This window comes from Alligator sinensis, unplaced genomic scaffold, assembly GCF_000455745.1.
Source record: "Alligator sinensis unplaced genomic scaffold, ASM45574v1 scaffold379_1, whole genome shotgun sequence".
Lineage (NCBI taxonomy): Eukaryota > Metazoa > Chordata > Crocodylia > Alligatoridae > Alligator > Alligator sinensis.
Window position 1 is genome coordinate 1527288 of NW_005842001.1, and position 13542 is coordinate 1540829.

The following is a 13542-nucleotide window of genomic DNA, read 5'->3' on the forward strand; positions in this document are numbered from 1 at the left end:
CTGCCCCTAATGAAACCGTGCTGGTTGCCCTTAAGCATCATCCCCGATGCCGGCCCATCACAGATGTGCTCCTTGATGATCTTCTCAAAGAGTTTCCCCAGGATTGAGGTAAAACTGACGGGCCTATAGTTGCTGTTAGTTGCTAACAGCTAAAAAAAGATGGGGACCACATTGACTATCTTCCAATCATCTGGCACCTAGCCTGAGTACCACGAGCGCTTGTAAAGCCATGCCAAGGGCCCTGCAATAACCCCTGCTAGCTCCCTCAACACCCTGGGATGGAGAGCATCTGGACCTGCTGACTTGAACATGTCCAGCCCCTCCAGAAGCACTCTTCAACCATAGGTCTTGAGGCGTTCCCCTCGAGTCCATCTTGAAACACGGTGGGGGAGTCCCGGTCCCTGCACAAGAATATGGAGGTGAAGAATTTGTTAAAGAGGTCTGCCTTCTCCTCTGGCGTGACCACCAGATTGCCCAGCACATCTTACAGGGACCCCACATTTCCCGGTGACTTCTTCATCCTCCCTATATATTTGAAAAAGGACTTTTTATTATCTTTGATCTTGGACACTAGTCCTAGCTCTATGTCCACCTTAGCTTTCCTAACAGCCCCCCTACAGGCCCAACCAGTGGAGGTATACTCTTCTTTGGAGATAGCCCCCCACTTCCACCGGGTGTACGCTGCTTTTTTGGCAACCAGGCATTCCCAGACATCCTTGGTGAGCCAGGGAGGCTTTTGGGCACTCTTGCCCCCCTTGCTTCTTGTTGGGATCGTCACCCCTTGGGCCCTGAGTATTGTCTCCTTAAGGAACAACCACTCATCTTGGGCACTGAGTTCCCACACTTGATTGATGTGTGCTAGTGATTGTAAGTCCCAAGGAAGAAGCGGGTCTTCTGGGTGGGAATTGAATGAGGGGAAGATAAGACCCAGTACAAGTGAGCCTGGAAAGTTATTTTCTGGGTAAATGGGAAATGATAACATGTGGCCAGATTGACAAGAGAAAAAGATATATTGAATGGCTGCAGTTTGAATGATCTGAAGGTAGGATACCCAAAGTCCAGGAGAAAGGAGGCTGCCATAATCAAAAAAGAAGCTAAAGCTAAAGTTGACCTTATAGTAGAAAGATGGAAGAAAACACTGCAGTAAGTGGTAATAGAAAAAAAAATAAGTGGAGAAAAGAATTTGCAAGTCCTTACATTAGTCATGGTGAATCTCACCTGATCTGGATTATCACAGCATACATCTATACCACACCACTATAGTATCACATAGTACCATGTAGGGCCATGGTGTACTCTCTCCACTTACTCTTCCAAACCAGAAGTAGTCTAGTCCCCTTAGGATGGACTGAGCATGCACCAATACACTCAAAGGTGGTTACACTATTTCATAGGCACTAACTTTTAAGTTTGCAGAGGGTGGGGGGGTAGGATGATGGACATGGGGAAAGTTTTACACATTTCAGGTGACATCCCTCTTCCAGAGGTGGGGCCAGGGCCCTTGGCCCCCATGTACCCAGTACCTCTGCACTGCTTCCATTTTGGGAGTTAGTTTTCACAGAGCATGTCTCAAAACACTCACTGAAATCTTCATAGGGTGCTATGGACATATAGTGATATCTCATGCTGTGGATAAGCATGGTTGCAGGTGTAACTGGCAGGATGCCAGGAGATGCCTGTGTGACTAGGTGCGCTATAGAATAAATGTTATTGTACTATACAGGCTAAAAGTTTGGTTGGAACCATCATGATTTATTGATTCAATAATATATGTTTAATTGTAGAGTTTGTGTTTTTTCTTTCTCTGACCACGCCTTTCACTTTGGCAATAGTCTCATCTGGAACCTACTATAAAATAATGATTCTAACAGGGGACACAGCTTCATAGTATGACACACAAGTTAATTATGAGGTTGGTCTAAGTTCTGGGAAATGCATAACATTTGCCTAAAGCCTTAATTTCCTTATTTGGAGTCCCCTGTGGTTTGGTGGTAGAATCCTTTTCTGCCACGCAGGAGACCTGGGTTCAATTCCTGGATGCTTATACAAAATATAGCCATGGAGGTACCAAATGTCTGGACCCAGTCTGGCCTTTGGGTTCTGTCTCAGTGCCCAAAAGTGGGATGGAAGGTCTGGCCAACCTCCACTTCTCCAAAAATTCCTGCCTAGGCATATGCATCAAAGGTCAGGGTGACCTCTCATACATGAACCACGATCTGGAAGGATCGACAGTTGCCAAACAATTTTCTTATTTAACATTTCTAACGCAAATAGTTTACAATAACAAGAAGAGACACACACACACCCCACCCCAAGTCTGTGTTATGCATGATAACACTGTAGTCAGAAATCGGGGCAAGGGAGGCATGTCTAAGAACTGGGGGTGCTGCAGGAGATTGTTCTCAACTAACAACCAATTAAACATGAGTGCAAACCAAAATGCCCGTCCAAGCTCCACTTTACTTTTGTAAGCATTTGAAATCTGAGTTTTGCTAGTGACTCCTATCTTCTGAACTCCCTTAAGTCTTGTTGTGCTGGAAACTTGGATCAGAATTTGAATTGTTTATATCCAGCATTTCTCTGAAAACAGTCCATTCACATTCTCTTTGGCTATCTGCATCTGGAAATGACACATGCAGAAAATTCCTCTTGACTCTAGTCGAGAAAAGCATGAAAGTACAGGAGTGTAGGGTGTAGGTACAGGGGTGTAGATATCAAATTCACCCGAAGAACCTTGTCTGCCTGAAAGTACAGGGGTACTTTCCCTTGAAAATACATGGGTACTTTCTGAACAATGCTTTGAGTTCTGTCTGGCACCCCCGAGGGCCCTGTGGGTGGCACACCCAGGCCTAGGGTTAATGAGGACCTTGTCAGGGAACTTCTGGAGGGACTAGATGTATTTAAATCCGCAGGTCCTGATGATCTCCATCCCAGAGTGCTGAAGGAACTAGCAGGGGTCATTGCGGGACCTCTGGCACACCTCTATGAGCACTCATGGCACTCGGGCGATGTGCCGGAGGACTGGAAAAGGGCCAATGGGGTCCCCATCTTCAAAAAAGGGAGGAAGGAGGACCCAGGAAACTATAGGCCCATGAGTCTTACCTCGGTCCTGGGGAAGCTTTTCGAAAGAATTATCCTGGCACATGTCCAGGAAGGGCCAGCAGGGGAGGTTATGCTCAGGGGCAACCAGCATGGGTTCAGGTCTTGTCAAACCAACCTGGTGGCCCTCTATGACCAGGTCACCAAGTCCTTGGATGCAGGTGTCACAGTGGATATAGTCTTTCTGGACTTCAGGAAGGCCTTCGACGTGGTCTCTCACCCCATTCTCAGTAAGAAACTAGGAGACAGTGCTGTTGATGCCTACACGGTCAGATGGGTCACTAACTGGCTGGAGGGCCGCACCCAGAGGGTGGTGGTGGACGGGTCTTATTCGACCTGGAGGGATGCGGGCAGTGGGGTTCCCCAGGGCTCGGTCCTCGGGCCCGCACTATTCAACATCTTCATCAGCGACTTGGGCGAGGGGACCTGTTCAAATTCGCAGATGACATTAAGATATGTGAAGTGGGCATGCTAGTAGGAAGGAACAGGCTGCGAGCGGATCTAGACAGGTTACAGAGGTGGGCAGATGAGAACAAGATGGGGTTCAACACTGACAAGAGCAAGGTACTGCACCTGGGGAGGAAGAACCAGCGGCACACCTACAAGCTGGGGAACTCCCTTCTCGCCAGTGTCGAGACAGAAAAGGATCTTGGAGTCATCATTGATGCCACAATGAACATGGGCTGACAAAGTGAGGACACGGTCAGGAAGGCCAACCATACCTTGTCAAGCATCCACAGGTGCATCTCAAGCAGGTCCAAGGAGGTGATCCTCCCCCTCTATGTGACACTGGTCAGGCCGCAGCTGGAATACTGTGTCCAGTTCTGGGCACCGCACTTCAGGAGGGATATGGTCAGTATGGAGAGGGTCCAAAGGAGAGCCACCCACATGTTCGGGGGGCAGCAGGGCAGGCCCTATGAGGAGAGGCTGAGGAACCTGAACCTGTTCATTCTCCAAAAGAGAAGGCTGAGAGGGGATCTAGTGGCAGTCTACAAACTAGTCAAGGGGGACCAGCAGGCATTGGGAGAGTCGCTGTTCCCCCGAGCACTCCCAGGAGTTACAAGAAACAACAGACACAAGCTAGAGGAGGGTAGTTTCAGGCTAGGCATTAGGAAGCGCTATTTCACTGTCAGGGCGGCTAGGACCTGGAACCAACTTCCAAGAGAAGTGGTGCTGGCTCCTACCCTGGGGGTCTTTAAAAAAAGGGTGGACAAACATGTGGCCAGGGTTGTTTGACCCCAGTACTCTTTCCTGCCATGGCAGGGGGGCGGACTAGATGATCTCCTCAGGTTCCTTCCAACCCTACCAACTATGAAACTATGAAACTATGCTTTATGAATAGCAATGTTTCACTAAGGGCTCAGGGGAGCTTAAGAGTTGGTGCTAATTTCCTAGAACTTTACGTCAGAGGTGTAGCTAGTCCTGTGTAAATGATAGGCAATACTGTTTTCAGTAATCACAGCTGTGTGATATTCAGAAAACAATGGGAACTTTGAAAATCCGGCTGATTTCAACATGTTCAACATTTTATATGCGCATATTTATACAAAACAGCCGTGACAGAACATTTTGAAAAGCCCAATGAGTTTGACTCTTCTTATTTGACATCTGTATACAGATTTAGTAGTGAGATAAATTACATGACATTTTTATACATGTTGCAGGAAGTTATTTACACAAATCTCATTAATAATAAAGGCAGCCTTTTGTATAGAATAGATGCTCAGTTGGCTGAAATTATATCCCAAGATGTTAATGTAATGTTGAATCAAAGAAGGAAAGCTGTGCTGTATGTAATCATATCACTGGGTTTTAAAAAACGCCACTTCGGTTTAGGGCCGATTAAACCCCCCGTGTCGTGCGCATGCCCCACTGACTTACCTGCCTCTCCACAGCGGGGAAAGGAGGGTGAGCTGCCAGCAGATGGAGCAGTCCCTGGGTTGATGCTTCCCTCTGTGGCAGTGGCAGGCCCCACCCAGGTGGCACTCACGCACAGGCACCCAGCTCAGGCGGTCCCAGGGGGCAGCGCAGCCATGGAGGGAAGCACCGGGCCCCCATGCAGCTCAGGCAGGCAGGCTCCGCGGAGCGGGGGGAAGATCAGGCTTACCACTTTTCTTTGGTGGAGCCTGCTTTCCCGGGCTGCTGTCAGGCTGCCTGCAGGGCTTCCTGCAGAGCTGTGGAGATGCATGCTGCTTCGCTCCGCGGCTGTAGGGGCAGCAAACTAAAACTCCTCAAAGGAGTTTTAGTTTGCTGCACCCCAAGTCATTTAAGGCGCATTATGCCACCAAATTTCTTACAGCGGCTGGAATCAATGTGGAATACACCGCTGAAGCATGCAAACACCAACACCATTAAAGTGGTGCAAAAGCATTTAGCCCACTTCTAAGTGTTGTGCACACATGCCCCTTGTTTCGTCTACACACAGTAACTGAGTCAATCCTTTCCCCTTATGTTTCTACACTCTGTGCACAGAGATACTTTGCCATTATCATCCACCAGTAGTTATTTGTTATGCTATTGCTTGAAAAGTGAAGCTGAATGGAATATGCTAACAGTTTTAGAGGACTCTTCTTATATAATACTGTACAATCTATTCTGTAAAAGGGCTTGGTGGATGCACCCCAAGCAGCAATGACTGTTACCAAATTTTGAATGCTATCTATAACATTTCCTGGGACAAAGTTAGCGTTAGACTTGCTACCAGGTGTGCAATCGGATGTGCCTAAAAAAGTACTAGATCATATTGTGTTATGGCATTGGGTGAGGATTTAGGAGCTCTTGTGTTCACTTATCCTGTCACGCTCAGCCTCTGTGACCTTAGACAAGATACTTTATCATATGGCACCTATAAGCTTCAAGTACATAGTGCTATGATATATATGTGTGTGTGTGTGTGTGTGTGTGTGTGTATGACACAGATAGCAAGAGGCAGTTGAAATTTCATTTGGCACCAATGAGCAAATAGTGGAATTCATCTCTATGTGGGATAATTTCCTAAATATAAATTGGAAAGAATAATACTTCTTTTCTTCTGCACTTTAAATATATGGCAAACTCTGGGACAGAGCTTGTTTCTTACTGCATAGCATTAGTGCAGTGCAATTTCAGTGGTAGTTAGGGGCTTTAGGCATTAGCACAATACGAATAAAAATAACATTTTGCAGGTCTTCATGAACTGAACATCATTAGTGGAAGTATTTTCCCATCACTCTCCCCCAAGATTAAGTATTCTTAGGTAGTCTAAGCCTATCTACGTTTAATAGTAAACCTTCTGAAAGTAAAAATACTATCTGTTATATTTTCTAGCTGCAACAGGGGACATAAAATGATACATTTCAGCTTTTTTAACCCCAGAGTGGCTGTAAAACTTCAACTGTTTAAATTGTTTTCTTCAACTTTATAGCATCTATAAATTTTTTGACATACAAAAGATTTTTGCAGACCCAAAATGGTACAAAAATCTTGCGTAAATAGTACCCCCAAATTTCCCAGATTGGCATTAAAAACAAATTCTGTAACATAACTCTAGGAAAGAAAACCACCTATACAAAATCTAACAACCTCTCCAAGGCTTCCTCCATCTTTGAATGGCTTTTAAAATGTCCACGTGCTTGCTGGAGTGGCTTACAGTGGGCAGCCCATCTAGGCCCCTTCCAGCAGTATTAATATTAATTAAAAAAGAAATTGATCCTTACAATGATGGCATACCTACTGGTTTTAAGTTTGCCTCATTCATATCAGGTATTTTAAACATTTCATATATTCAGAACCATTCTGCTGTCTACAGAAAAACCATTCTGTTAAATTCAGCACCAGTCTTGTTTTTTGTACACAGCAGCAGTGGTGGTGGTTGCAGAACAGGTCCAAACCAAGATCAAGGTCCCACTGTTGTTAGTGGTTGTTCAAATATTTCATAGCAGATACTGCCCTGAAGGGCTTATAACTTAGAGGAGGCTGGCAAAATAAGTAAACAGGTAGCTTTTTAAAGGCAGGGAAATGAGGCCCAGAAAGATTAAGGAAGGGATCTTTGTCTTTGGTATTTCACAGGAAGGGTTTGGTACAAGTGGGAATGGAAATCAAACCTGTAGGGTCCTCTTCTGGACCCTCCTGCCAAGTCAAAATGTGTTTTTAAGTCATTATCTCTTCTAATGTAATGTACACAGGTTCACACTCCCTTCAAAGAGCTTTAGACAGGTTGTAACAGTGAACGTGGCTCTTAACATCAGCAATAAAGAGAAACCCTGAAAAGACACTAAATTGCAGATATTTAGTGTATGGGTCCCAAATGATTCTCTTCCTTCACACATCATTCAAGAACTTGAGGCCAGGGAGTAGTCTCAATTCTCCACTTCTCATAAATTTAACAGAGGTCATAGCATGGCCTATTCAACTGAAAAGCATTGCTACTGAAAACCTGATGATACTTTTATGTTCACTGATGTGTGAACATTATTCTCTGGATCTTTTAGCCACATATAGCATGTCTTACCCACAGAGACACTTCAGCAGATATATATATAGTACCATGAGTAAAGTTAGAAGTGATGAATTCTCTGATTTATAACTCTTATTTGTAACAAAATGATAGAAAATTTAAAACGTATGAGTGCTATTATATACACTGTACAACTTCTTTCAGCAGAGGAGGGAAAGGAAAGGATAGATATTCATCATCCTTAAACTAGGGGGCTATTTAGTTGAATGACCCTCGTCTGTAAAATATGTAGCTGGTCTCAAAACAATCATTTTAGGCTGGGGTAGCCTCGGAGGTATTAAGAGAGTCAGTGCTGGTACATGACCCTCATTTCTAACATGTACTAGATAAGGTGAGAATATGAAGAGATCTATTCTCTTTGCTGGTTTTGTTACTTAAAGTGATCACTGGTGACTTAGCCTACTAATGTAGCACAGCACTTTCTAAAAACCATTGACTTCTTGTATCTTTACTAGATATTACCAGGTTGTTAATTTTGTTTGGAGGGAGAGAATAGATAGAGGGGAAAAAAATCCCAGTCTCCCATTCCAAGATACTTGATCAGTGAGACTGTCAAACCCGTGCTCAAGGCATCAGTTACATTTTGTTCTGAACAGTAGTGATTCTTCCATGACAGAGCTCATTGCAGGTTAATGCTGATAAGATATCCTATCAATAATTTGGACATCAATTCAATGAGATTTTCGTGTTTGCACACAAACCTTAAGCAGACGCTAATTCACAATTCCTAAACAGAAATCTAGTTCTAAAACTCATTTGTGATGAATTTCCTTAGCTATCACTAAAGCTGATATCTTAAAATTATTCACCCCAGTCAAGAAAAATGGCACGTAATAATTATAATTCTGTTAAATGTTATCATGGAAACTTTTTTCCTAAAATATTTTTCTTTGTCCTTGTTCCATGGTTTCTTTATGATTTAAATTTAGCTCCCACTAAGAATGGACAACTAATTTTTATTTTTTTCTTTCATCTGACACCAGAAAATTATACTGTAGATTAGAAAGTTTAGTACTACGTGAATTGCCAGTATATCAGAAAGCTTCAAATACATGGTTTTATCTATATCATTTTGTGTTCTTAATTTCTCCTCTTTATTTTTTAGTATTCATATGAGAACCATTGGCATCTGAGCAACATTTTATAGCTGGAAAGGCACAGGAATTCCCTGTGACTTAATATCTAGTCTAACAGAAATATTCAAAGCTTAAAATTTACTCTCCTGTGTCAAGCATTCTATGTATTATTATTATTATTATTTGTTACCATAACACTTACAAGCCCCCATTTTTGTCCAGGATTAGATATTTTACAAATATAGAACAAAAAGATGGTCTCTGCCTCAGAGAGCATACAGTCTAAGAAACAACAGATGGAAACAGAAAGGCATACAAAGAAATGCAACAAAACAATGAGATGTTCTTGTTTAGCATGATGTGTGGTAGGCTTGTCCATCAACAGCCTAACTGTTATCCAGGTCTCTACTCTACTCTGCTCTTCTCAATTATCACCCCAAAAAAGAATTTTAAAGAGCAAGTTGGAAGATAGTGAGAAACCTGTGGAAGTTTTCAGAGATCACCTCCCAAATATCAGGGGCAGCGTGGTTGAAAGCATGAAATTGGCTTATTTGAAAGTGGATTATGGAGGCTCACATCATAGATTGAATGGAAGTATAAGTCAACATCTCAGGAAGGAATGAGAAATGATAGGAAGTGCTGAGTTATGAAGGATACAGTGATTTCTTCTTTTTTCCACTGTCATGTTTTTTTTTAGCTATCAGGCTCATCCTAATATAAGACTAATATACTTTAACTCCTATTTCCACTGACATCCATGATAAACCCCTTCATCATGTATACTACTCATTAATCAAACGATACTACTTCTTGATGTCACATTTACTTATCCTGGATAAACCGCTAATGAATGAAATAGTTTAGCTAAAAGCCTATAGCTCTCAAATTATTTTGAGTTCCAAAGTATTTGAGACCTTATGTGAAGTTTTTTGGAGGATGTGACAAAATGAATGGATAATCTTTGATAACTCCAGCCAAAGATTAGCAAAAATCCTAGGATGCCTCCACTGTAAACCTTACAAGTCAGAAAAACTACTGTCTAGAACTGAAAAAATATGTATAACCTACACTGCGGTAAGGGGCAAGATAGAAGGAAACAGATCGTAAAAGAAGAGGGGAGCTTATTCTCATCTCCCAAAACATGAGGATCTTTAGAAGACATTTGGCTTGTTAAACAAAATTTGAGGATACAAAATTAATATGAGAATAAGTGACAATTAGGTTAGTGCATTCCCATTTGCATGTTATTCACAGTATAAATGGCAAGGGTGCCATAAAATGGCAAATCAGCCATAAAAATGTTCCACATATAATGTAGAACAATTTATGGCTGGTTTGTATGGTGCCTTAAATTAAATGCATAGCAGGTTGGGACCAGGGCTGATGATCAGCTGATTACTGGCTCTAGACAGAGCCTGTACTGGGGTCTTGAACCACTCCAGAGCAGTCAGAGGCTGGGCCTGACTGTCAGCTAATTGTCAGCCCTGGCTCCAGATCTGCACACACCTTGCTCTCAATTGGCTGGTGCAGGGGGAGCTGAGAATAATGATCCTGGACTACCCTGCACTGGCAAGTAGAAAGAGCATGATTGGGATCAGATCCCCAATCCCAAATTTGCACCTCTTGCCATGTACTTGTTGCATGGAAGGAGGTGTAATTGTTGGGATTAGGTCCAATTACACTTTTAAATGATTGTGTGCCAGGGGTCTACATACATTTATATATGACATGACTCCTTTTTAGAGCCTACCCCCAAAGAGTCCCATTAATTTCTGGGAACCTGAATGCAGGGCCTTATTTTGCAAAGCAGGAAGAGGGGAGCACATTTATCTACCATTTGTTTCCTTTTTAACTTGCAGTATGTTGTCTGGAATATCCCTTTCAGGAAGTACTTGACAACAGAAGGTGACACTATATTTTATATTATATCCATATATAATCATATATATTGATTGTTGTTATATTGGTAGGTATATTTAAACTCAGGGCATATTTCACTTAGAAATCAATTTTGCCTGAGACTTGCATTTTGGTGTAACCAAAGTACATTATGATATTAGTAAATGGTATTTTTGTTTCTTTTAAAGCTTTGCAGCAAAGGTGCAGCTTTAGGGAAGCCCTTTGAAGCATCCCCACAAGACATTTCAAGCATTGCCAGTTTTATTGAGACAAAGCTTGTAACCTGCTACTTAAGAATGAGAAAGCCTGATCTTGCTCTGAATCATTCACACAGGTAAAAGTAAATATTGATTAATGTGTTACTAGGGCTTGAAGCAAAAATTAAAACAGAGAGACAAAGATAAATTTGGGGCTGACAGGATGTGTGGCAATTAATGACCCAGTGTTCAAGAAAAGGGAAATTAATAACCCACCTCCAAAACATGACATTGGTGTCTTGAACTGAAATAAAAGAAATACCAAGAATTTGATTGTGGAAGCATAGAGAGGATAGAAGCTCAAATGATCAGCAATAGAGTTATGCTATTTATCACTGAGGCAGAGGTGGCTCAAAACCCTTTCCATTATATAGCTCTTTGGTCTCAATCGTTGTCCACATCACAAAGAACAGCACCACAGCTTTCCGAAGAGGCCAAAAATGCAAAAGGTCCGGGATGAAAACTCCCATTGACTTTAGTGGAGTTTGGTTTCTGGTTTCTCCAGCCAGTGCTCAGACTCGTTAGGTAATGGCCATACAAACTTCTGCTATCTTCCTTGTTCTGTTGACAGAAGACAGCGTCCTGCAGGCCTCATCGGTATACTATTCTTCATCATCATCATTAAAAGTGTCTGAACATATACTGCAATTTAACACAGGTCAAGGTTTTCCTTACAATCATCTCAGCTGAATGTAATTCAGGAAAGCCATTGTGAAAGAGTCATCCTGACTATATCAGAGAAGAAGGGTATGCTTGGGTCTAATGCACTGGAGATGCTGATGTAGGACAATTCATCAATATAAATATATGATGCCTGTCACAGCGCTGAGTATAGTTATCTGTTACATTAAGGGTAAATGATGTCAGAAAGTGTTTTGAGGATCTAGCTTAGCTTACAGCCCAAGGTATTTGTGCCTCCTAAGCACCTTATCTCTGTCAGTGACAAACCAAATTTCTTCACAATTCTCCAAAAAAGTGCTAAGAAAAATACCTGAAGGTCACTGCTTTTCTTACTTTGCGGGGGAAAATAGGATTTCCTCTTATTTTTTCTTTCCTTTCTGTTCTTTCTCACAGCTGATTTTGACAATTGTTGTCATTTGCTTGCCTTTTAGTTGAGCATAAAATAAAGTAGAAGTGCATATCTGTAATGGCTAAATTCTCATTATAATTCAATTAATAACTCAGAGAATCTGAAGTAAATCTAATGACCACAGTTGTCATGCAGGAGCAGATGCAGTATGCCAATAGAAAAACATGCTGAGATACAATTAACATAAAGACAGAATACAAAGTGTAATCAATAGCTGCATTTCTTGAAAAGGATAAATAAATTACTTTGAGTTCTCAAGCTATAAATAGCTTTCAGCTATCAGTTATCAAGTACATGTAGAAGTTTGCTTCCATTTGAATTTTTATTTCTTTGCCACATTGTAATGGTTTGGTAGTAATCCTTTAGTAGTAATCACGAATCAAAATTAAAAGATTAATTTCTGTGTTTATTTGCATTTGCTAGACCATTCTTTATATAATTTCTTCTAAATTTCACAACTCCTGAATTTATTTTGGAAGCTTTATTAATCAAAAATCAGCTTGAAAAGCCTCATGAGTCTGTGCCAAAGACTATATATGGTTTTTTGCTTGGAAGCAAGCTTGCACAATGTCACCACTGACTCAGGAAAATTTCCAATGTCTTGGTTAAAAGAAGTGTACAGGCATTTGAAGGAGAACAGATTCCCCATTCTTAAGAAAGTGAGGGAAGTACATTTTCATTGCCATCAGCTTTAGTATCAGGAGCAAAGACTGGGCACTCCTGAAAAATGAAAATAGGTATAAATCAGAAGGAATATTATCTGTACTTGAGACACTTTTTGCACCACTGGTAAAATGAGAGGAAACGACATCTGTTAGATTCTGACCATTTGGCAGGCTGACATAAAAGATGCACCCTGGGTGATCAGAAGCTATTAGAAACATTCCTAATCCATCATCAGTCTGAACAAATGCACCAGGAGCTGACCCGGCCAAAAAGCCACCACAGTCACTTACGTGACCATTACGTTTCATCGCTAGATAGCCGTCAAGCTAATTTCTAGCATCCAGTCTAAACCTGTAAAATGAATCGCACAATATTTACATTCCCTGCAGTCCTCTTGGCCCAGCCATTATGGCATACAAGGGTTTAATGATCTTAATAACCCCATATGGCTTGCTGAGAAATTAGATTTTCCCTTTTGTTGCAGAAGGCAATTCTCAATTACACCAGATGGCAAAACAGTAAAGGTCTGAGAAGTCAAGAAACTGGCTAATAAACCTCGGAATAGTGCTAAAGCTTTATACTGCTTAAGCTAACCTCAAAGGTTGTATTTTTGCCCCATCTGATTGCAATTTTGAACCAGAACACAACACTTCAGTTCATTGGAGTTCTCTATGAAGTCTGGCCTTTGAAAATGTCCAGTTCATCAGAGAAGTACCAGAAACATATGTAAATATACAAGTCAAGATGCATGTGACTATTTATGCAACTATTATGATGCAGTTTCCTGTGGAGGTTGAAGAGGATGGACCTGAGATCTGAAGTAATTCAAGATGTATGATTTGCAAAGCATAAGAGACTTACTGCGTTTTCAGGAGAATTTTCATCTGTTTCATCTTTGTTATTTTAATGTCGTTGCCTCCAAGTACATTAAAATTAATGCACACCAATGCCATACGATTT

The 13542-nt window shown here is 41.7% G+C and overlaps 1 protein-coding gene across 1 annotated transcript in view; it reads left to right on the top strand.

The window, feature by feature from the left end:
• SPATA16 (spermatogenesis associated 16) overlaps positions 1-13542 on the top strand; it is a 147102-nt gene that overhangs the window by 35649 nt on the left and 97911 nt on the right. The window contains exon 3 of the mRNA XM_006021729.2: positions 10758-10903. Within this exon, the coding sequence (XP_006021791.1) occupies positions 10758-10903 (146 nt within the window). The remainder of the gene's footprint in view (positions 1-10757; positions 10904-13542) is intronic.